The 25,493-nt window shown below is 45.7% G+C and overlaps 1 protein-coding gene and 1 non-coding gene across 2 annotated transcripts in view; one reads left to right on the forward strand and one right to left on the reverse strand.

The window, feature by feature from the left end:
• Positions 1–12,569, forward strand: part of su(r) (dihydropyrimidine dehydrogenase su(r)) — a 33,608-nt gene extending 21,039 nt beyond the window's left edge. Inside the window, exons 11-22 of the mRNA XM_089549278.1 lie at positions 261–471; positions 1,370–1,554; positions 2,732–2,947; positions 3,873–4,037; positions 4,511–4,579; positions 5,545–5,628; positions 5,722–5,842; positions 7,418–7,680; positions 8,231–8,410; positions 9,808–9,954; positions 10,902–10,985; positions 12,211–12,569. Coding sequence (XP_089405404.1) covers positions 261–471; positions 1,370–1,554; positions 2,732–2,947; positions 3,873–4,037; positions 4,511–4,579; positions 5,545–5,628; positions 5,722–5,842; positions 7,418–7,680; positions 8,231–8,410; positions 9,808–9,954; positions 10,902–10,985; positions 12,211–12,468 — 1,983 coding nt within the window. The 3' untranslated portion in view covers positions 12,469–12,569. The remainder of the gene's footprint in view (positions 1–260; positions 472–1,369; positions 1,555–2,731; positions 2,948–3,872; positions 4,038–4,510; positions 4,580–5,544; positions 5,629–5,721; positions 5,843–7,417; positions 7,681–8,230; positions 8,411–9,807; positions 9,955–10,901; positions 10,986–12,210) is intronic.
• Positions 12,570–25,218: 12,649 nt separating this feature from the next.
• Positions 25,219–25,291, reverse strand: TRNAA-AGC (transfer RNA alanine (anticodon AGC)). The gene has a single exon. It is a non-coding gene; the product is annotated as a tRNA-Ala (tRNA).
• Positions 25,292–25,493: the final 202 nt, after the last annotated feature.

Raw genomic sequence — 25,493 nt, forward strand, 5'->3', positions numbered from 1 at the left:
CGCGTCCTTTCCGCCTGGTTTTCTACTTACAATGCTGACACCCTGCGCTGCTCATCAAAGCGCCGTATTATCTGAAAAATATTAGTACATGAACCTCGCGCGTAGACTGGCAACAGTGTGCGGCTCCTCTTGTGGGAAGGGCCGATCTTGCGTGCGGACTCTTGAACACTAATGTGTACACATGCCTGGGAAGCCAATTCAAGTCGGCGGGCTCTTAAGCCTATAACACAGATGTTGTTCAACGTCGTTCCGTCTTCCAGATGGAGCTGGCTAAGGAAGAGAAATGCGAGTTCCTTCCGTTCCTGGCACCAAAGAACCTTCTGGTACACGATGGCCGCATCAAGGGCATGGAGTTCCTGAGAACGGAACAGACGGAAGACGGTAGCTGGATTGAGGACGAGGAGCAGGTGGTCCGGTTGAAAGCCGACTTCATCATTTCCGCCTTCGGATCGACTTTGGGAGATATGTCAGGTAGTGTATTCGTAGACGATGATGTGTCTCGCAGACGTGTGTAGCGTCTTTTCACTGCGCGACTATACTAATAAGGCGGTACTCAAGAGTTTCCGTTAAGTGTGGTCCATCCTGTACAGGTGCCGTCAGAAGTAAATGGAAAGAAATATAAACGAAAAAATTTGGTCAGTGCCCCCTCCCCCCCCCCACATATGTGCAGTACAGCATAATTGTGATTGTGAGCATTGCACTCTGCACCAATGAACATGGAATATTATGCTTTAGATTTAAAGAAATTAAAACTTTTCGACAAAGTCGCCTTCCATTAAACTTTTCAAAGCGAGTGTACATTCACTGGTATATGACTGTTGGCTACCTAGTCTTTAATCATGATTCGATGCTGTTATTTAGAGTGCAAAAAATGGCGCTTAATTTTTCTGCTTTTGTAATACAGTGGGAGCGATTCAAAACAATTTAAGTGATTCGTCTCGTCAGACACATTTGCTTCATGAGAGCTGTATTCCTGAGCGCTCGAGATATTTGAATTCTATGTTCTACAGAAGCACACAACATCTGAGTGCGCTGTGTAGGGAAGTCATGAAATAAGTGAGGGGAGATAACACCTTTCGCATTTTCTTTGTAAAAAATAAAGTAGTTCCGATGTAGTTGTTACAAATAAGAGACGGACAACAGTAAATGTAAATTCACTTATTTGCGAACGTGAATAAAACGTTGAGATTCACATACACAAGAAGAACAACTCAAAAGATTCTGATGAGATTCTTTGCTAACATTTTCCACTCCGAAATGGAAATTAAAAAATTAGTTACCAAAGCAGTTTCGTACTTTTATGACCGTGCTTAAGGACTTCTATCTGCTTAAGTTAGACTTTAGAGCTATTGAAACCTTGTCTTTTCAGTTGTGGATGCGCTCAGTCCACTGAAGCTAAACAAATACGGGCAGCCCGAAGTCGACACCAAGACGATGCAGTCGAGTGAGGCGTGGGTGTTCTGCGGGGGAGACTTGGCTGGAGTCTCCGAGACCACTGTGGAAGCCGTCAACGACGGAAAGACAGCCTCCTGGCACATCCACAAGTACTTGCAGGTTGGTTGTGGAAGTCCCCAGTTCTACTGCGCGGATCTCTAATTAAGACGCAATATTTACACCCATTCATTGGATGAATACATTACGATATGTGTTTTAGATTCATTAGCAAAGCAAACGATGGTGGTATTTAGCTTACTACTCAGGCTGCAGTTTTTACATCATTCTGCAGATTTGTAAAACCTAAAAAATACCCCTAAAATACTATGGCCAAAATAAGAAATGCGGCGTTCATGACAAAGAAATACGTATTGCAGCTGCAAAAGAAAAAGGAATCGTCATAATATTTTTTGCGTGATATGCATTTCAACAAATAAAACTATCACTTTAAATGGCACCAAATTATTTCTTTCGGGTATAAGATCCTGCCATGTTTCTTTCATATTACGTATTAGCGCACTGCGCACCTAGGCTAACTCGTTTAGTCAGACTGTTGGGCAATAAGCATAAATCAGCAAAAGCGAAGAGGACGTGAACATCACAAAACGGCTAGATATAGCTCCATTCTGTACTTTTAGGCACATACACTGGAATCGGTTCAGCAAAGGTGGGGTCAAGTCGCGCCTCCATTGACTAAAATAGAGGGAGAACTCCGCCCAGTTATTGTTCTTTGTAAAAAATGATTATCTGCCTCCTTGTAGACACGTTAACATTTTTCCGGCAGCAAAAAAAAAAACAGTTATGGCTGTGAAAGAATTCAATCGAAAATTTTTCCCACTATGCGACTGCAGGGAAGGTGAATGGCAGTGGTTCAGCTCTGGTTAAACCTGGAGGATTGCGAAAGCAACGAGGAGAGAGAGAGAGAGGCGATGGAGAGCGCGCGGCAGCGGCGGCGGCCCCGGCACGCTAGCTATGCGCCGCTACTGCGCATGCGCAACTGGCGAGCGCGGCGGCGGCACCTCTGAGTCACCCGCGCAGCGACGGCGGCGGCGCTCCAGCTGTGCGCCGTGTGACGTCACTGCTCCTCGCGCATGCGCAGTATGGCTTTTGGTCAGCTTCGCGAAATGGCTCGGCGACTCGCGTAGTGTTCCTTTCGCCACAAAAGGAGGGCGCTAGAGAACACCTCGCTGCCTTTTTACTCCCATATAGGTGTATTTGCGTTTGGAGTGTAACTTTACATAAATGTTACAGATGTACTACGCTCGTCTTAGCAGATTCTTTTGAATGGTCTCTACAGTCTCTGCACAACCTGTCAGTACCTCCGGTACCGGAGCTGCCCCGCTTCTACACGCCCATCGACTTGGTGGACCTCAGCGTGGAGTTCTGCGGCCTCAAGTTCAAGAATCCGTTCGGGCTGGCCAGCGCCCCTCCGACAACCTCGAGCGCCATGATACGGCGCGCTTTCAAAGCTGGCTGGGGTTTTGCGCTCACCAAGACCTTTGGTCTGGACAAGGCAAGTCACTCACATTCCAGAAATAAAGCCAGAACCGAAAGGCTAACAGCTGGTAGAACAAGACTGACGATGCATACCACAATCTGCGGTGTTGATACTATATGATTTTTTTTTATTTCGTGGACTACAACTGTTAGATTAGGTGATGCAATTGAGAGATCTTACATGAAAATGAAAGTTCAGAATGCCATCCTTCCCTTGAACGCATCACTCTTCGACGTAGCATCCACGAGCCTATCCACTTTCAGCCCCTGTGCACTGGTCTTTGCAAGCACTCATTACAAATGAAGACAGACAGTGATGTAACTAGCGGCACGCTGCATTGGTGATCCTCTTTGTGGCGTGCGAACCATGTACTTATCAGATGTTCTTTATTTTGTGAAGCGGAATGCTGGAACCAGCGAAAGAGACGCAGGACAAGGGCAAGTAGGCACACGCGCACACACACAACATCGCTGGCTGTGTGCGTGCCTCATTGTTCTTGTCCTGCGTCTGTTTCGCTGGTTCCAGTATTGCTAATTATAAACCAACTAGCCCAACAGTTTATTTTGTGAGATATCGGAAAGGCCGTTGATGCTTGGTCCGGTGTCTAAGGTAGGGTAGGCGTGTGGGTAATATCTCATTAGCACGAGTGTGACAGAAAATGAAAGAAAAAAATATGAGGTATAAAATGATATTTTTCAACTTGTTCGGAGATAGGGAAAGTTAAAAGTAATGAAGACAGAAAAGGGATTTCTGATTTTAATTTGCAGAACGCTTCTGGACGTAAATATGTGTTACGACACGAAATGTGTTACGAAATGTGTTACGGCAGGGGGTGACGGAAGGGCTTATCGACGACGAGTTTCAGTCCTCGAATTCTCGTAAAAGCCTTCGCACGCATTCACATTGAACTGTTTTAAGGCATAAAACTCTGCTGGCGCAGGATGTGGTGACAAACGTCTCGCCACGCATCATTCGTGGCTCGACCTCCGGACACACCTACGGACCCGGTCAGGGCTCTTTCCTCAACATCGAACTCATCAGCGAGAAAACATCCGCTTACTGGTGCGGCAGCATAGCCGAACTCAAGAGGGACTTCCCCGACCACGTGAGTTGAGCTTTCCACAGATAAGAAACTCTTTCCTTTAACGATAATTTTTGTCTGCATCTACGCTGATAGAATATCTGTAGCTCTTCAGTAAAACTGAGATCTGCAATGAGAAGAAAGAATGTTCAGTGTAGACGTTCAATCTTGTTTTATTTCTCGACTAGATAGTTATAAACTTAATTGCGAAACTAACCAAGGTGAAGCCTAGTGTACGTGGAATCGTCAGTACGACTGAAGCGTTATAATTTTAAATTTAGTGTCTTTCTGCCGAAAACACTTCGTTAGTTGACCAAATTTATTATACGGTCCCTTTAAGAGTTGTATAATTAAGTACAACTCTATTCATTACGCCAGGCGTCAGAGTCCTCTCTTTTCATTTCAGTGTGAGGTTGCTTCAAATGTCTGATCGTAACTGTTTTTTTTTCTCCCTAAATTGATGCAATACGTTGAAATAACTCCCGTACACCCTACAGATTGTGATCGCCAGCATCATGTGTACTTTCAACGAGAAGGACTGGACGGAGCTTGCTCAACGGGCTGAGGTAACAATCAGAATTTTCACTGGTCGTTTTAAAGTTCTGTTTCGCAGCTTGTTATATAACTTTTCGTACTGTTTATTTTACAGGTGTTTAGCAAAGTGCTGATTTCATAAAAATTTAACGAATTGAGTGACCACTTTGTCCCCCGTTTCTTCGCTGTTGTCTTTAAATAAGCTTTTTTTTCGAGCACACACTCCTGCAGCCGTCCTGCCGCCGTTATTTCAGTGAATGTACGCTCGCTATTTTAGCGTGTCCGCTTGCCGTGACGCCTATATTCAGCATCTGGTCAAGGATCCCAAACCGCTGTTTTAAAAGATCCTTGAATTACTCCTTGACTTCCTGACATTACAAAAAAAAAGATGGAAGGCACGGTGAAGTAACTATACAGTTAGCTATTTGCAGCAAACAACATTTACGTATATAGAGTGCTAGCTCAACGCTCTCCGCGATCAGCAACCATGACCTAATAAGCTATGGGACCCAACAACGTCTTTGCAGTGGCAAATGTGTGCCAACACTGAACTCTTTTGAACCACCTGCGCATGGCTCGCAAAGGTCGACCGCGCCGTGCTAAAGCTCTTTCATGCACAATTCAAAGGAGCAGAAAGTTAGTCTTTCATTGTCATGGCATTACTTACAATGCAGCAATTACTCACGAAAATTTGGCGTGCTGTTCTGAAGTGCTTGTTATGTGCATAGGGACTAGATTTTCTTCGGGTTAAAGGCTTTCAACGTTTTGTGTCGTAAGCAAAACCTCCGCGCATGTTACTCAAGTGGGTAATAATGCCTACAGGAGGCGTTGTGTGAGCGCTCTCCAGTGCGCACCAAATCTTGCCGTAGCATCCAGGTACGCCTGTATTATAAGAGGCGCCATCCATAAACTTGCAGTCTAGGCGCGCTTGAGAGTGAGCGTTTTTGACAATGTACTGATCACTGTGAACTGAAGCGAATGTCCGTTTTTTGTTTAGGCGGCCGGAGCCGATGCGCTGGAGCTGAACCTCTCATGTCCGCACGGAATGGGTGAAAGAGGAATGGGATTGGCTTGCGGCCAGGTAAGGCTCACTTTTATACCAGTTGTGAGCTATACGCTACGGGAAACTGAATTTGAACATGCAATGTGCTTTTTTTTGGAACGTTCTTCAAAGGATCCGAACCTGGTTCGGAATATCTGTCTCTGGGTGCGGAAGGCTGTGAAGATTCCTTTCTTCGCCAAGCTTACTCCAAATGTCACCAACGTTGTCGATATTGCAAAGGCAGCCTACGAAGGTGAGTGGTTGAATCTACGAAGGCGAGGTATATAAGATTAGGTTTGGTTTGCTTTATGGGGTTTAATGTCCCAAAGCGACTCAGGCTATGAGAGACGCGGTAGTGAAGGGCTGCGAAAATTTCGACCACCTGGGGTTCTTTAACGAGCACTGACATTGCACAGTACACGTACCTCTAGAATTTCTCCTCCAAAGAAATTCAACCGCCGTGGCCGGGATCGAACCCGCGTCTTTCGGGTCAGCAGCCGAGCACCATAACCACTGAGCCACCGCGGCGGCGGTATATAAACGTCGATAGCTCAGTTGGTAGAGCGGTGGACGGTATATAAGATTATTATTAAGCAGGACACTTGTAATTTAAGTTACAGCGCAGAACATAACTGAACATGTATCCTCTACTATATGGTTCACACCAGTAGCATGGAGCATACATAATAAGCACACAATCATCCTCTCCAGTGAACAGAGCTTTTTAAAGTCTCTTCTCTTGGTGCAAAAGGTGACTGTTTTTGCAGCCTACAGGCTAGTTATAGTCTCATAGAACTCAAGAACGCAGCGACGAATACCCTTTAAAGAAGGTCTTTCAGCCAATGGCGTCGACTGGTTCTAATGACGTCACGGCTAATCCCTTAGCATGAAATCGAAGATGATTGGCAGGTGCCTCCATGAAATGGGATTGACCGTGACGTCATGACAATTAATGAACGCCGTTGGTTGGAAGGCTTCCTTTGAGGCACATTTGCCGCTGCGTTCTTGAGTTGTATCCGACTGTAGTGCATATCAGTATCTAAGTTAAATGGATCGACAGTGTTTTTGTTACCACTTCTGCGCTTGCTTATGGATTGCTTAGCTATTATGATGTTTTGCTTTAACAACTGCAATTTTCGCATCTTGCTTTCGTTTAGCAGTTAGCAGGTCGATGTCTATGGAATTCACAAACGCTCTATCTAATCCCTCAGTACGTACTCTGCGCACATTTTTCTCAAATACATTCACACTTCAAGACCATTATACCCAACCCAGTGTTGCATCGACTGCCCTTCCCAAGAACATAACATACGAATGTAAAACAAAATTTGAAAGAGAAAGGCGATAATAAGCAAACCCGCCGCGGTGGCTCAGTGGTAAGGCGCTCGTCTACCGAGCCGGAGTACCCGGGTTCGAACCCGACCGCGGCGGCCGCGTTTCGATGGAGGCGAAACGCAAGAGGCGCCCGTGTGCTGTGAGATATCAGCGCACGTTAAAGATCCCCAGGTGGTCGAAATTATTCCGGAGACCTCCACTACGGCACCTCTTTCTCTCTTTCTTCTTTCACTCCTACCTTACTGAGGACCGTTCCCTTACGGCGCGGTTCAGGTGTCCGCCGAGATATGTGAGACAGATACTGCGCCATTTCCTTCCCTCAAAAAACCAATTTACCAATTTAAGCAAAGTCGCCAGGCAATCTTCTTATGGCGCTCTTCCGAAGTGGAAACTTGTCATGCTTTGTTCGAAAACGAGTAATGCATCAAACGAGTAATTGCTCCACCTCTGGAGCGCTATGTTGAACGCTGCCTGAATAGTACCTCGGTTGCAGGCAAGGCCGATGGCGTCACGGCAGTGAACACGGTGTCGGGTCTCATGAGCCTCAAGTACAACAACGACCCGTGGCCGGGCGTCGGTGTCGAGAAGCGGACCACGTACGGTGGCGTGTCGGGCAACGCCATCCGACCCATCGCACTAAAGGCTGTGTCAGCCATCGCTCGAGCGCTGCCAGGATTCCCGATCCTGGCTACGGGAGGCATCGACTCGGCGGAGGCCGGCTACCAGTTCCTGCAGGCTGGCGCCTCCGTACTACAGGCGAGCCCCATAGTTTCGATTTCGCGCTGTCGCTGTTTCCTGAATATTTTCACAGCAATAGCTGTAATTTGATTAGCGGGCGGTCCTCGCACATTGGCGACTTATGCGGATGGCTGTAAAACCAACGCGACATCTTCGGCAGTAGTTGATATCTCTAAGAGACATCTTATACTCAGCGCGCATGCATCTCTTTGTGCACGGAGCGCTTTCCTTTCCCTGCTGTCTTTCCTTTTTATCCATAACATCTCCAACTAAAGGAGGGTGGCAAAACAAGCCTGGGTTTAGTTACCTTCACTGCCTTTTTTTATCTGCAATCTTTCCCTCGTTTCCCAAATTTACTCCTTCATTCTCTTCGTAACAGTATAGAACTACTTCTGGTCGACATAGCCGTCTTTTGACCGATGTCGTATGGGGTCGTGTCTGCGAGCATAGGGAAGTGCTTCTTTCGGAAAGGCGGGACGTCGTACGATTACAGCTGGCATTTATCCTCTCCGGATACGACTGAGAGTCTCAACTTTTTCTCATGCTGTATTTGGCCCTCTTTCGACAGGTCTGCAGCTCGGTGCAGAACCAGGACTTCACTGTGATCGAGGACTACTTGACCGGCCTCAAGGCAGCTCTGTACGTGAAGAACCTAGAAGGCATGGAATCATGGGACGGACAGTCACCCCCAGTTCGGCCGCACCAGAAAGGAAAGCCGGTGGTCAAGCCTTCTAGACTTGGAAGCCAGGTACAAAACAGCTAAGACGTGAAATGGTGAAGACTAACACCATCTGACGACTGGCGTTTGCTTCTTCATAAGCATATAGCGAACATTTTGTTAGTGCCTGCCAAATAGATGCTTATCACTTGGCCGCTTCAATTTACGCTTTCTGACAAGATTCTTCTAACGTTTGCAGTATGATAAGAAGGCTCAGCCTTTTAGTTGCAACGCTGAGCTGCCATAACGAGTTACGCAAATATTTACCTAAGCAGGGTTGGTTGGTTTGGTTGGTTTATGGGGTTTAACGTCCCAAAGCGACTAAGGCTATGAGAGACGCCGTAGTGAAGGGCTCCGGAAATTTCGCCCACCTGGGGTTCTTTAACGTGCACGGACATCGCACATTACACGGGCCTCTATAATTTCTTCTCCAAAGAAATTCGACCGCCGCGGCCGGGATCGAACCCGCGTCTTTCGGGTCAGCAGTCGAGCGCCATAACCACTGAGCCACCGCCCGGCTACTATGCAGGTTCTGTGGGTCATTTGAGATGAGAGTTAAAGAGACAGTAGACTATTTTAGTAATAAACATATGCAAGCAAGTAGAGGACAAGCGAGACAGAAGTACAAAGGTGAGCAGGCTTGTCTGGAGTGCTCTAGCATATGCTCCAGCGCCAATAATTGAGATATTAACGCAGCAGCTATGCTAGGACCAAGGCTTTTGTGGCTGCACGGTTTTTATGTCTACTGAAATAAGCATGACCGCAAATATGATCTGGGAAACACATTACCTGATCTAGAATATTGCTTACTTTCCTCCACGGTGCCCTGTACCAGCTCTCTAGGCACATGTACTCATCTCTCTACACACGCATTTTTTTGCCCCATTGCATAAATCTGCAGCTATGATTCATCTATCCCGCCAATATATTCTGTTACAGTGAAAGATCTTTATGTAAACAAAATTTTGGAACGTGGAATAAATACTATTATTAGAATAATTATTCTTATATTAATTATTCTAATTAATTATTGCCTAAGACAAAACTCCCCTCCCGTAGCCTAGCCACCCGACACCCGTACATGCAGTGGCGACGGGCGACGGTGCGCACGGCGAGCTCAGCGAGCACCAATATAGCGCCATCTATGAGCGAGTGGTGGATGTTCGCTTGGCACAGCCGGTTTTGAGGGGAGCGCGCTCGCTCTCCGCGTCTCTCCTCACTCCTCTCGCGCTTTGGTTACACCGACGGCGACGGCGACGAGGCTCAACCCACGGACGGGTGCAAAAGAGCTGCGCTCTAAAAGAAAACTAAGGAAACTTTTGTCTTAAGTTTTCCATCGTTAGCACTGACTTCGTGCAATAATCGCATTAGGACTACTATAATAGCCGACAAAATCGCCACAAGTGTGCTCTGACGTTATGTTGCAGACTCTACCAAGCTTCGGGCCCTACCTACATAAGAAGGAAGCTCTTGTGGCTGAAGAGAAACTCGGAGATGATCTGCTTTCTGAAGACAAAGCTGCTGCCGCAATCCGGGATATCAGGCAACTCAAAGGGAAGATACCGAACGTTCAGGTAAGGACGGTCCTTGTATTATACTACAACGCATTTTAATGTCGAAAATTAGAGACAGTACAGGGCTTTCACTAGCTGACATTGTCACTCATAGCTATGTAGTTCACTAGTTCGGGGGTTATACATGGACCTCGATAGCTCGGTTTTATGAAATAGCAGTGTCAAAGCTCCGGGATATTTATATTCTAGGGCTGTTTAAGAAATCCTTCACTACGGGATGCCTCTTAGACAAAGTTTTTCTTTAGCTAGCAAAAAGCCATTCTACTTCAGTAAAGACAGAAAAACAGGAGAGCAAAAGCACTTGCTATATTTGTCGAGATCTTTGTTGGTAAGGGCTTGTGAGGTGGTGGACCCGTACAGCTGAAGAAACAATAGCCAGTGTAATAGCGATCATCAGCTCTTGTAGCTCACTAAAAAGGTTTTAGAATCCTGGTATATTTACTGAGCATGTCGAGCCTTTTCCTACTGCTGTATTGGCAGCCAATCTTTGAAAGGAGGCTGGGGCAGCTAGTGATCAGGTACTCACACAAAGGGAATAGGCTAGTGAAATAATAGCGATACGAAAGAATTCACTCAACTGTTATCACGGCTTAGCATCAGCTTCAGACTTAAAGTCAACAAGAGAACTGAAATGCCAAAACAAAAACGCCAGTATATTAGCTCCTCGAAAGTAAATGTATACGCTGTTGAGTAACACTTCAAAGGCACAGTCTTCGCACCTTTGACATGGAATTAATTTGCGCTAGTACTGAGATTTCTATGCCTAACATGATATCACTGTACAGTTGATGTTTGAATTTTCTTGTGGGCGTTTCATTTCACGCTGATAATACATTACTATGGCAGTGAAGAGACGGTACAACCTATGACATGAAAAATCGCCCGAATAGCATTCTGCCAAGATGTGTAGTGTCTCACTCGCTTTTTTGTGGTAAATATGACTGCAGGATGTGATTGGTGCGTCGCTGAAGAAGATAGGTACCTTCGGAGACCTCGACATCACTGAACACGTTGTGGCTCTTATTGATGAGGTAAGGTTTCTGTCCTACTCTTGGCGCTCAAAGCATCGCTTAGCGTTGTGTAGAGCACTGGTTTCGTCTATATTAAAAAAAGTAGACATCATCAATGTATTTTACTACAAGTAAATAGGCAGAAATCCCGTAAAAAGTGCAGTAATTGCATCAGCAGGCTGTGCTGCCACCATCCTGATAACGTGCTCCGGATTTCACACCCAAATTCCAGAACACAACTTTGAACGAAAAGTTGCTATGCACGATATGCACGATAGTCTTTCAGTTGTTGTTGTACTGTCCGCGCTCTGTTGCTGCCACTTTTTCAGTATTTAGGGGTGCATCCCTCTGTCAAACCAGTCATAGGCTTTCTGGGTGCACCCCTAACAACATCCTATATGTTGGAATAAATGTATTTGTATTTTGTATTTGTACAAAACAAGAATCCATGATTAGGGTCGTAAGAAAACAATATGGAATTGCCACAGACAGAAGGATGAGATTCTTGGCTTTCAGACTAACCACAAGGCAGTTTCAGTTGGCTACTGTCACTTGGGGAAGTGAGGAAGTTATGTAAGGTGGAAAGAGAGCGGCAGGGGAGGTACCAATCAAGGGCTTCACGGAGATCACTTGAGGATGTCCGTGCAGAAGAATCGAAACCTGTCGCACAAGCACGGCGTCCTCAGGAATAGGAGCAACACCTGTTGAACCTCCAGGACTGATGATCAATGTGGCCACCATCGATTACCTCGCTCTCTATCAGCTGGCGATCACCGAGCCGTTTTTGTTTACAGCACAACAGAAGGACAGAATAAAGTCAGGGAGATTAACGAAGTAAGGCCTGGTTAGCTATGTACGCACGTATTTAAAGTGGAAAGTCTAGTTCAATAGACGTAGCATGTCCGTCATGTTGTCCCTTGGTATTGGAAGACAAAGGAAGCCCACATTGAGTATACACAGCGGTACTCAAGCCTGCGGCCTTCTAAGGGTATTTTGGTGACGTTCCCAGCTGATGGAGGTTGAGGCCACGGTCTCAGAAACTAGGCTTCCCTTAAGGGACGACAGTTCGCACGGCGGAGTGCTTTCTCCAGAGACGTTTGTTCATTGTCAACCCTGGGAAACCCAAAAATAACAACAAGACAGTATTCTAAAGCAGATATTTTTAACTTGGTTGGAAAAGTGTTGGAAGGCAGTGCTCCTGAGCTAGCAGTCACATTGATGACATATGTGACCCTATACTTCGCAGGACATGTGCATCAACTGCGGCAAATGCTACATGACTTGCAACGACTCGGGCTACCAGGCCATCGAGTTCGACGCCGACACGCACCTGCCCACCGTGACGGACACCTGCACCGGGTGTACCCTGTGCCTATCGGTGTGCCCCATCCCGGAGTGCATCCAGATGGTGCGCCGCACAACGCCCATCGTCCCCAAGAGGGGCGTCCCCTTCGACCAGACCGAGAAGTTCCTGAAAACTCGGTTCCCCATGCTGGCGCAGTGACGCCCTTTCTCGTGACAGCTGGCTGCTGTGTATAGAGCACCTGTCATACTTCTCGCTCGGCAGGGTCTTTGTTGTGTCTGCATTAAACGCTTTTCTATGAATGCCTCTCTTCTATTTCTTTTGCCTTTATGTAGCCGACGATCATAGTTTGAACTCTCGTTGGCGCTTATTACGTGGAGTTGAAACCTAATAATTTGCAATTCTGCTAGCCACCTTTGAAAGTTCGTTTGCTTTCTTGTCATCCCAGTCCTTTCTACAACGCCCGTGGGGTTTTGAGAGGATTTAAATAGATAAACAATTGTACTAAGAGGCGACAATGGTAAAACGAAGTGAGAGGGCAGCAGTCTACCGTTGGAAGGGAACCTGCTTTGTTAGGGTAATGAGGTGACGGTATGCAACAAAATTCAGAGTGAAGCGATTTCAGCAAGAAATAGTCAGAAAATTTTGCCTCGTCGTAGGAATAAATGGTAAACTAAGGCCACAAGACGGCGACTAAGTCAAGAGTACTGAAACTTCTGACATTATGGATATGTGCGCTCATTCACGCTGGAACGCAGTTTAACTCTAGCTCTTGTCATGACCGGCAACAAAGTGCTGTTATACCAGTTGCTGCATATATTCTCGTAGAAGTGTCTCGTAAACACCGCGCTTCAGGGTGTTCACAGAAGAGAACACACACTGTTACAACAAAAACAAAGATAAGCCTACGACAAAACTCAGAGTTCCGCATTCTGCTGCAGGGGAACTAAAACAACGACGCTGCAACAACATCAACAATGTGCACGTCAGTTCTTCCTCCAGAAGAGCATGCGATAAGTATTCGCAAGACTGTTTACCCACCAAAGATTGCAAAGTGCGACGAAGCGCGCGGCAGGTGCGCTGGCTGTAAACTGCAGTAATAGAAACGAAGAACAAACACAACGAGGCTTCACCCCTCCTTGATGCGTCTTTCCTTTCTGCTTGTTTTTCAATGCGCATAATCCTCAATTCACTGCGCGATGAACCGCCTTCCTGACTCTTTACTTCCGCATTGAAAGGCAGGAAATTTTTTTTCAGCGAATCGCCTGACTAAAGCGAACAAAAAGGAAAGAGATGGAGATAACATCGAGGTTTAAAAATTGAAACTTGCTCCACGAAGATTCGACTCCTGAAGAGTTATATTCACTAGTAGTGTCCTTGTCAGCATATTTTTTTGCTCGTTATTTGCCAACTAATAAAGCTAAACAAAATAACTTCTTAATCGCTAACTCTAGTGCAAACTTCTAAACGTAAAAGTAGCTGAGCCCGTTGCAAAAGGACAGTTTCAGTTTTGAGCTTAATGCCCGCGAGATTAAAAATTGTCACGTGGTTATACATTACCGCGTCGAATGTGTCAGCACCCTCAAACGTGCCTCGATTTAAGGAAATCAGTTACACGAAGCCGCAATGAATAAAATGGGTGTAAGTCGCAGTGGTGCTTCCGCGATGAGCGCGGCATGTTCGTTTTGCTAAAATTATAATGTGTGACCGCGTCAGGTTGCAAAAATTAGATGTGCTGTGCCGTAAAACGGCTACAGCAGGGGTGCGTTCCTGCCTCAAAATGCAGAGCCTAATTAACATCTAAGTACCGCTATGTTTAATAAATAGCCGGCAGAATAATCCCAAGTGTATTCGAACGAGTAGCTAATAACAAACTCAACTCGTGCTGCATAACCACAATTTGAACGAAAAATTGGCAGTGGTTTGAAACTGTTATACCTAGCGAGACGAGTGAAAGACTCGGCGAGCAATGTCGGCCGGGCGATCGGACAAAGCCTGTTTTCTTCAGTGAACTGCACTCTTACTAGGCCCAGACTTCATGGCGTCGTGGAGCGCGTCGGAGTCAGTACTGGAAGGAGTCATTACTGGAAGCGAGCCAATACCTTTTATCAAAAAAGGTATTACATAGTGATCTGCATAAGTCAAAGTATGCACATGATATAAATATTGTGTCAGGCACGCACGCACGCACGCACGCACGCACGCACGCACGCACGCACGCACGCACGCACGCACACACACACACACACACACACACACACACGCACACACACACACACACACAAACACGACGTGAAGAGATGAATGGCACACACTCAGAAGGCTTTGAGAAGGCCCCGTTGCTGAGCTAGTTGGCCCATTTAGGAATAACGTTTTGGCGTGAATACGGACCCACCGACCCAGAACAACAGAAAGACACACATTCTGCTTGTGTATTTGTCTTCCTTCGTGGCGGATACTATTCCTGAGCATATACAGACCAGCCACAGAGCAAGTCCTTTCCAAAGCTACTACCACATGCCAACATGTGGGAGAAAAGAAAAAGTCGAGAGCATAATCTACCGCCTATGCGCATGCCCAAACTTGCAAAACATATTCTACAAGCGCGCTCAAGAAGCTTCAAACAGCTTGCCGGAAGTTAATTCGTTGCTCGAGGAGACAGGTAACGCGCTTAAAAGTGAACTCAATTTGCTTAAACACACGCGGTGAATTTACGGCTAGAATAAGAAGCAATATATCCACAACGCGTGCACCTACTCGGCACAGCTTTTCCTTTCAGGCGCACTATCACACATCCCTGGAAATGGGAGCAAGATCAGACGTCCCTCTCTCTCTTTCTCTCTCTCTCACCCCGACGCCCCCCTTCTCCCCCTGACAGCTTCCCATCAGGCCAGACAGCGCTCGCTGCCAACAGTGAAAGGGGCCGTAAAAGATACACAAACTGCCGCGCGGAGCTTAGTCGGCTTCACGCTTTTACTGTGGGCCGTTCTTGGAAAACACTTCTTCGTGCGGGGCTCATAAAAGCTGAGCAGCGTAGACACGCACTCAACGCAGCACGCACACACGAAGCACACACAGACGCACGCACGATCGCGCGCCAGCTGTTGGGTTCATAAGGGCCAACAAATATATGCATCACTCTGGAGGCTACGGGGCGTGCTGATCGTGGCTATGTAGCCTGCGTACTGTAATGGAGAGCCGATGTCCGGCGTTCCTTATGTGCAGTATGAAGACGACGAGTTTATGTTGCTTCTCTTGTAAATTGCGCTCATTCTTCGCCCTCTATGTGTTTATCTGAGTTACTGTGTGTAGCCCAGAGACTAATAGTAAAGAAATTTGACTTTTGGACATGTCTTAAAAGCTAGGTAAATACTTAGTATTTATAAAGCCTTTCGGCGCCTCACCTTGAAGGGAACTGATGGACAATAATGCAGAAAAGGAGAAGGAGAAAAGGAGAAGTATGTTTCTAGCTAAAGCTGGTTACATTTTTGATCGTTTACTCGTTTTTCCTCTGGACACACTTGTATAGGGTTGCATTCAATTGAGGTCACGCTGGATGTGTTGAAATTTACTAGGATCGTCGTGTGAATGCAAAAATATTCACACGACGGTTATTAATTAATTAATTAAATTATTATTTAATTAAATGGTTAATTAATTAATTCAGCCTCAAACTGACTATTCACACAGACCCTTAGAGCGTAGTAAGCTGCTGTTGGGATGTTAGCCTTACCGCGGTCTTTGTAGAGCTACAAGCAAAAGGAAGAAGAAAACTCTAACCGCATCTCAACAATGATTCTGCTTCAAGAAGAGTTGAAATCCTATTTTTTTTTCATGTAGTTTTTGTCTTGGGTAATAGTACTCACTAGACTTCTTGGAGCTCTACACAGAAGTTGTTTTCATGGTGGACGCAGATACCGTTCTTTTGTTTTTAATTTTTCTTCTACATGCACTCCTCCGTACACAAAGACGGTCGCCAGGAGTCTCAGTTCATTCTCTCCATCTGAACATTGTATAGCAGCCACTGTACTTGTAGTATTTTGCTATGCTCAATCTCGTAAGAGCAGCTTTACCAATAAAATGTCGAAATCACTTTGCTGTGTGCATGAGCGGCTCTCGAATGAAAGGTGAACCTCTTGTTTAAATATCATGGCTGGCGTATCGATCGGCCAATTGATCGGCAAATCCGCTTCAGCTATCACCGCCGCTTTTCTACTTAGTCGAACGGAGAAAAAAGCTTTGGAAATTCTAGCCTCATAGCTGTAAGGGAAACATTCTTGACAGTAACGCCGCCGCGGTGGCTGAGTGGTTATGGTGCTCGACTGCTGACCCGAAAGACGCGGTCGAATATCGGTGGAGGCGAAATTCTAGAGGCCCGTGTACTATGCGATGTCAGTGCACGTTAAACAACTGCAGGTGGTCGAAATTTCCGGAGCCCTTCACTACAGCGTCCCTCATAGCCTGAGTCGCTTTGGGACATTAAACCCCATAAACCAAACCAATCTCCGCAGTAAAGAGCGCTGACGTCACTGCACGCCGTAATAGTACACTCGCGCCACCTCGCGTCGCTTAAGGAGAATGCTGCCGAAATGGTCTTGACCGACAAGTCATATTCGGCACAAGTATCGCTGTCGCTCTCACTTATTCGCTATAAAAAAGGCCTAGAATATTCTTGAAGTTTTTGTTCCCACCGGCTGACGTTCTCTCGGTAGAGTTTACTGCACGGTATTAAAGGTACCGCGTCTCTACGTAAACACTTCGGGCACGCGTAAAGACAAAGTTCCTTTCTGGCGGCATTCGAAGCTCGCTTGAACTGGTGAAGCGTCACGGACAGTTTGAAACGCGAGCTGCAATATTAAAACGCGCTCGATGGCGTGGCAGATATTTTCCATAAAGCGAGCGGGACAAGGAGATGCCTCCTCTGCGACAACGCTTCCTTGCCTCGCTTTCCATGCGATGACTGCGACGCCGTTGAAATGGACGCATTCTCGGGAAGCCGTCGCCGTGCTCTGAGAGCCCGTTGGAAGAAGAAGCGACGTTCCAGAAACACGAACCGGCAGCTGCAAACCGATTTGAAGGAGTTGTCGAGCTTCGACAGTTTTAGGTGAACGCAGCCGTGTGAATGGAGTACTCAGGAAGTGTCGCGCGTGTACATTTCAATTTACTATTTTCGCATTCAACTATTCGCACACATCTCAGAATTACACATGCGAGAAATAAGAGAGAAATACAGGTCGGGTGAGGAATTCTCAGCAAGTAATAAACATTTACTGTGACTTACCACGTATAAAAACTGGAAATACGGAAGGCGGAAGCAGAACTTGGATTGAAACTGCTAGACATTGCAGCAGCTAAAGCCCTTCATTGCCTGCATGTTTGTTGATGTTGTCGCGAACCTAACTACAAGTGGCAAATACGGATACTATAGGGAACCCCCAATAGTCGTGAGGCATGTCTCAGTTGATGATAATGATGTCCTCAGGATTAATGGCACATACCCCAAGCGGGAGATTAGCCAGGGTGCATTGCATATACAAACGCACTCATGTACAAGGAGTGGAGTATTTAGATAATTTTGGGACTTAAAAGTAGAATTTTTTCAAAAAGATACGAAGAAGAAAAAGCAGTGAATTCTTATTCTAGCAGAGGAATCTACCTGATATTTTCATATAGTCCTGAATATAATCGCACGCTACTTTCAGGGCATATCTTTGGCGCTTGCCTCGAAGGTGAGGAGAATCGGAATGCATAGACGAAGCACTAGTCGAGCGATCGGGATCTGCAAGGAAATTCTACGGAGAGCACCGAACACTGGCAGAAGAGGTAAAAGTGATAGATGGGCTAAATTTCGCCACAAGGCTCACAAAGGTTGGTCGTAGATAATCCCGATCGAGCTCGCCACCGTGATAAACTTCATCTTTATTATTACAAAGTCAGAAAATTGTTTCACCGTCCGAAATGTGCAACCCATGTTGGACACGATAAAGACGTCTCCATGTTGTTTTGGCCCTATCTTCTTACCTATGGGGGTCATGAGTGCAGGGCATACTACGCCTAAAATATGAATACAGTGTTTGCTTGTAAAATGATCCCAATGTTAATCAGGGAAATCGTGGACATCAAATGTTATCAACTTAGAGACGCAACATTGCACCTGCTAATATATGGCGTGCTACTACTAGACTAAGGTTTCTAGGTAAAATAAAAAGAAACTAATTGACTGTTCGCTGCTATGAGATAAGGTGCATGGGAAGGGAATACTCAGATGTAGAAACCAGGGACGTAGCCGAGGGGGGGGGGGGAGGTACGGGACTTCAGCCCCCGTCCCCTCGCCCCCCGCCGAATTTTTTTCTATCTGTCACCGACCACAGCATGGCCCAAGTAGATATCGCGACTTCTGCTATCAAAGTTTTGTTCTTGCCTGGATGGTCTCTCTTTGTTTATGTGAGTTTACTATGTGTGATTGCGCACGATGTTTATTTGCCTTGTTTGACCCATTATATAGAGCGACTTATGCTTAGATACGTAGATTTAACGGATACATACGTGTATTTAAATATCTTGTTGCGAGGATTTGTGTATACATGCAGTGACTGTTTCAGTGACACTTTTTGTCCCTTATCAAGCTGTATATTCGCATTTCTAAAACTTCATTTTATCTTTTCACATCTAATATATATTTTGCAGAACTCGTTTATACATGTGCTTGCTGTTGCGACTAAAAATTCGGTGCAATTACTCGCAATACATGAGCGGTGACAGCTGCTGCTGCGCAGTGCACTGGAACGAAGGGCAGCGTCACTTAGATTTTTCCCTGGCCGTTGCATATGTACAAAAATGTAAAGGTTCTTGAACGACAAAGATTCATTAAAATATTTGTCCTCTACTTGCTCATTTCATGGCCTTTACGTTTTTCATATCAGCGGCCTGCACTGCTTTGCTGGTTTCGGACTGATATAGTTCTAGACTTCGTGTGGTATTTTTCTTTACTTATTAAATCAGCAAAAACATGGGAGCATTGCTAACAGTTATGTCTGCCACGATTGTTAAGATATACGAATAGATTCTTTTATTTAAAAAATACATACTTCACTTGTCTAGACAATGCGTAGCGGTATCTAATACACAATGTCATTGTCAATGACAATGCAGTTATTATTCTTGCGTTTGATTCTTCCAAAAATTTTATGAGGTGGCCGCGCTGCAACAGGAGCCCCCCCTCCCCCCCCCCCCCCCCCCCGAACAAAATTTCTGGCTACGCCACTGGTAGAACACCCCGCCCCCTCCCCCTCCCCGCAACCGCCTACTTCCTTAAGCTCTCGCCTTCCGTTTGGCGCCTTCGTCTGCTCTTCACAAACGCGTTCCATTTGCCCGCTATATAACCGAAACCTGCGTCGATATAAGGCACGAATACCATGCACAAAACACACGGTGCGAAAATGAAGTCAACGCTTACTCAAGTTCAAAAGTGAATATTGGGTGCTCGTTTGCATGCGGTGCGGAGTTCGCGAAGGAGTACGACCACGCCTCACTCCATATTGAAAAAGGAAAAAGCAAAAAAAAAGCAAAACAGAAAAGACCCCCGAGGCAGCGCCATCTAGCTGCCGCTACCTCATGCATTATGCAAGTCGCGAAGAGCGAAAATAGCCTCTGGGCTCCCGCGGAGGCACCGTCAACTTTTCCGCTCCTCCCCAGCTGCTTAAAGCTAGCTCGCGATGAAGCTTCCTCGGGGCCCTTTTCCTCGCCAACCTAATTTTCGACGCCACGCCAGCGAGTCTCGTATACCGGTTCCGTAACATGCGCAATGCCTTACCTGTGAAGAAACGGGTGCGGCAGTGATTTCCACTCGAAAAAGCCCCCGGATTGTGCACAGCGGGGGCTGATAAGAAGAAGAAGAAGAAGAAGAAGAAGAAAAAAAAAAGACGTAATACCACCGAAGGACCACGGGAGACGACGCCAAACCGACACGCCGTTACATAAGGATCTTCGAAAGGATTTATGTTATGCGTGTCTGATGCGCCTCCAGATGATTTTTTCCCTCTGTTTCGCACTTTCGCCAGCGGAGAACACAGCTCATTTTCGTCGCGTTCATAGCATTCCTTATGCAAACGACATCTCGGGCACGTTGCAAATCGCGTGTGTTAATATCGAAGAAATACTTTAAAATCCCGTCTCAGAAAGGTTTTTTCCGCGATTTCCGTGATCAGGAAAAAAAAAACGCGACGACGGGACCAGGTTTTCGCAGAAAGACTGCTTAGCCTCTTCGGCCTATTCCTTTCGGCTACATATTTTACAAGACAAAAAAAGAAAAAAAGAAAGCTCAGGCTGTCTCAGGTAGAGGCGTGGGTGTTTATATTTGAGCTGCTAAGCAGGCATTGGTTTCACAGCGTACTCACATGTGTTAGTCGTCTCGGTGGCGGCCTTGGTTTGAGCAACAGAGATTTGCGCTTTCGTGAACACGTGCATGACGAGATATAAGAGTGAGACAAATGGCAGTTATTCTTTTGAAGTCGGACTGCCTTCGCCGTTAGAACCGACTGAAGCGCCTCGACGGCTTTATATCCAAGGTTCTTCAAATATGTTGCGACAATGAGACAGGAGCTGCTCTGTCCAAAACAAGAGCAAAATGGCTTGGATTATATTATTTCAAGCTTAATCCCCGGCGCGGGATGACGCTGTACGCTTCTCCTGTTACGGGGTTACTGTTGCAGTGTGTCGCATAATCTAGCGTGAATGCTCGCTACATTATCCTTCCAGCTCATTTCATATCCCTTTAATCCTTTTGGCTCTGTTTTCCTGTTGAAGAAATCCTCTTTACTCAAAGTCTACTCCTATCGGTTCTGTCCCGTGGTTTGACCCTCGTTATTTAGCACCTGCAGATATTTTCGCCACTCAAAACAGCACGCTTATAAAAGCAGTTGTAACAGTAACGTTGTCGTACTTGCATGATCTTCCTCGAGGCGACGGTGAAATTCTTAGGAATTCTGCACCTGCAGAAATTAAACACGCAACAGCCGTGCTTCGCAGGTAGCAAAGTGAAGCAACGAAGATTTGGATAACTCTAGTTCGTCACTTATATAACAAGAACGTGTGTTGAGCCAGAAGCTCTTACGCAAAGAAACTGTGACTGATCCTTCAGTATACAGCTTTTTTTTCAGTAATGTGCGTGATTGCTGGACGAGAATATTGCGCGAATTGATTATTTCTTGGACACTACCAACTAGCGCCATCTGTGAGCCTTCAGTAGCGGTAAAAAAACTGGAGAGATCGTGTTTTCCTGAATAACACCCTTGCTTATTGGGATTTTATTACTTTCCTTAGGCGCTGTGTAGGCGCTATAGATATCTTCCAGTATTCTTCCATAAGGCTCATCTACACCATGATTCTGTAATGTCCACGTGACTACTGAGGTTTCTATCAGTCAAATGTTTCCTCGCAATCTTTATGAAGAATATATGCAGGGGTTGGTTATACTTTGCGCATTTCTCTATCACCTGATTGATAGTGTGAATATGGTACATTGTCGAATAGCCTTTACGAAAGCCTGCTGATCATTTTGCTGATCGAAGTCTAAGGTTGTAGTAACTCCTTTAGCGATTACCTTAGTAAATACTCTTCAGGCAATGGACAGTAAGCTTATCGGTCTGTAGTTTTTTCAAGTCCCTGACGTAACCTTTCTTAATGTTTTAGATAATATTAGCGTTCTTCCGATATGGTAAAGGTGATGAAGCACGTCGGTAAAGGGCGGGCTGTTTTTCTAGCAAAATCTCCTTATCTTCCTTCAACAGATCAGCTGTTCCCGGATTATCAACTGCTTCTTTTCCCCTTTGCATTGCTTTTAAGGCTTTCTTTAGTTCTTCTTTAGTTAGAAGAGGAATGTCCAATTTCTTTGCATTACCGCGTCTCTCATTGTCAGCCTGATTACACCGGCTTCTCTACAGATCTGTGTAGAACTCCTGCGCTACATTAACTAACTTATCTCTATCTCTACTGGTAATGACAATGCCTTGCTGGTCTCTTAGCATACAGATCTGTTTTTTATTCCTAGTTTCTGCGTGACAGCGTTCAGGCTACCTCTGTTCTTTAGAGTATGCTCCATTCTTTCCACATACACTCTGTTAGATGGATGTCTTAAGCTCATTCATTAACAGTGGTAACCCTACCATTTCTAGTCTGTCGGTTGAGTTAGACGCTTTCATGACTTGACGTTTCTTAGTCAGTTCATTTGTCTCCTGAGAGAGTTTACCGGTATCCGCGGTCTAAATATTCCACAGTGTGCTTATAATGCGCGCTCCCTAATAATACCTTTGAGGTTATCCTTCATTTCTTGAACACTAATGTCGACGCCCTCGGTTAGAGCCAAACATCTGTGCTGCAGAGAGGCCCTGAATTCTCCTACTATCCCCCTTACCGCTGGCTTGTTGATGGGCCTCTTCCTTCCTAGTTTCTTCCGTTCCCTGTTCAAGACTAGGCGAACTCGGCACCTGACCGTTATATGGTTCATATCGCGCTTTGCCGAGCACTTCTGTATTATGCACGACACCAGGGTGTGCACTCCATACGAAGTTTCATTTTTACTCTCCCCAATCGGGCTCTTCTATATCCCCTTCCGGTTCTATCTTTCGCGGGAAAAGGTATTCATGATCCGTAAACTGTGTCGTTCTTGAAGTCTGCTAGTAACTCACCCCTGTCATTCTTAGAACCTTTGTCATAGTCGCCCACTGCCTGGTACCCAGCGTGCTCCTCGCCTACCTCGAATTGAAGTCGCCCATGAGCTCAGTATACTGTGCTCTTACTTTACTCATTACGACAGAAGCCAACAGCCACAGAAACCAAGGGGCACAGGGGATTTTTTTTTAAAGTTCTTTTATTTTGTGGTGTTGATCAATTTAGAATATTACTGAATATGTTATCGTTTAAAGATAACTGATCAGAAAAGCAGAAGAAAAAACAACCACCTGCCGCCGGTGGGATCCGAACCCACTACCTCCGAATTACGCGTCCGGTGCTCTACCTCTGAGCTACGGCGACGGCTGTCAATTCTTCTGCTTTCGGGGGCATTTATGTTTACAAGTAACCTAACCTTGAGAGTGGTCATCAGCGCCACCAACGTTCACAAGCGGCGGACGTAGAACATCCTGAGTTACCGCAGGTGTGACGTGGAACGTCATCGAACGGAGAGGGTGGAAGCTGCGTGAGAACGCTCTTATGCTTCCTAAGGCGTCAAGGCTGCCAGAATCGAGGCCCTCGCTAAGCAATTAAGCAAACAAGGGAAGGGGTATGAGGGGCTCGTTATAAATATGACAGAAGGCAACAGCCACAGAAACCAAGGGGCACAGGGGTTTTTTTTTAAGTTATTTTATTTTGTGGTGTTGATCAATTTAGAATATTACTGAATATGTTATCGTTTAAAGATAACTCGACGGGACACTGACCAGCGCCAATGTATACCGATTTACCGGACGTATTCTACGCACGCGCATTGGCAGAGGCGGTGCAAGGTATACGGACACTACGCATGCGCATCCGGTGTACGGTGATGAGGTGCACATTGTAAAACAGCGCAAAAGACGAGTGACCAAGGATAGAAAGACACAGGATACTCGACATTTTGCTAAATCAGGTGTACGTCTACGCTAGTGCGTGTACTCTAAACAGACAGGAGTAAAAAGGGAGAAAAGTTGTCCTCTAGCACACTTCCTTTTATAAAAATGGAGTGTGCTAGAGGACAGCTTAGTCTTTTTACTCCCATATAGGTGTATTCGTGTTTAGAAAGCATGCTAAGTCTCTCTGTTGTTCATTCCAAGTCTTCATAGCGGCTGTCGATTATCTGATCGTCATGGCTGGACGGAGGTGCGTAGGCCTGCAGCACCTACAATTTTTATCTCTTATTGAGCTTAATTAATATCATTGCCACCCTTTCATTAATATTGTAGAATTCATTTGTAGCACTTACGTTTGCTACTTGGCTTTTTTACTTTTATTTTACGGCGGTTTTACTCAGCTTATATTCATGCAATTTCAAAGAAATTTCAATTTATACTCTAGAGGCCCTCTGTCCCGCTTTATCACGGGGTGTTCCTTGCCTCTCGAAGTTTGGCTTACTCATGTGCCCCTTTTCTGAGCATCCCCAACTGGCGCCATCTCTCGGCCGCCTGTTGCGACCACCGCGTAACTCAATGGGAATATATTCATGTGTAACTGAGAGAAAACTCAACATTTCAAGGAAATAGCGCGCGAAGATGTTCACTGATGACCCATTCTTCTTGTGTGCTCCAGAATAGGTGATAAAATGCTTCTTGCACTCGCACAGATTAGTTCCGACAGTCCTTAGAAATCAGTGGGGCGTACTAAACACCGAAAACTTCTCGCAGTGTGATGTCTAGCACCATGCAGCACCTCACGGAAGCTGGTCAGCCTAGAAGAGTTAGTCTTGATTTTCTGGTCTTGAATGTGCACAGTGTGGCAGTGCGGCTAAGATGGCTTTGAGTGTGTTGTTACCCTTCCGGCCAAGAGGAAGATGATGTGTATAGTTTTTTTTTTTACCGTAATAGTCTTCCAACTCATGCTTAACAACTGTGACGCTTATTTCTCTTCCTACTGCACTTTTCTCATCAACCACATTTCGTGCTTTATTGTTTCCCTCCCGTTGAGAAATATCTGAAAATCTGAGTCATTTTCCGGGTTCTTCAATGGACGAATTTTTTTTTTAGGATTTAACACTAGAGCACGCTACATTTTCCTTCATACCCTTACACTCACGTCGACGTGTTATCCGTGACAGGTGACGCCTTATAGAAATAGGAGGCCATAGAGTGAATTTCTACGTTAGAACGTGAAAAATAGTGTTGAAGAAAAAAAAAACGGGGGACAGTGGATTTAGCGACCGCAATCTGGAGAAATGAACTGTGGTAATCGATACTGGGCAAAAAAAAAGTAAAAAAATGTTTCTGGAGGTGCGGGGTATCGATCCCCGTACCTCTCGCATGCTAAGCGAGCGCTCTACCATCTGAGCTACACCCCCGGATGCTTGGAAAGCGCAGCTGGTAGAGCTTAAAAAGGATGAGAGGCAAAGTGGGCCATGGTGTGATGAGCCATTTGCACATAGTCCTTAACAGTTTAATTACTAATGCAGTTAATGAGTGAGCAAATAAGCATTGTCTAAAAAAAAAGAAGTGGGCCCGAAATATAGGACATCGAAACACAATGCAACAAATTTTGTAGTG

Source organism: Amblyomma mixtum, chromosome 1 (assembly GCF_055824585.1).
Source record: "Amblyomma mixtum isolate Tamu chromosome 1, ASM5582458v1, whole genome shotgun sequence".
Taxonomy (NCBI): domain Eukaryota; kingdom Metazoa; phylum Arthropoda; class Arachnida; order Ixodida; family Ixodidae; genus Amblyomma; species Amblyomma mixtum.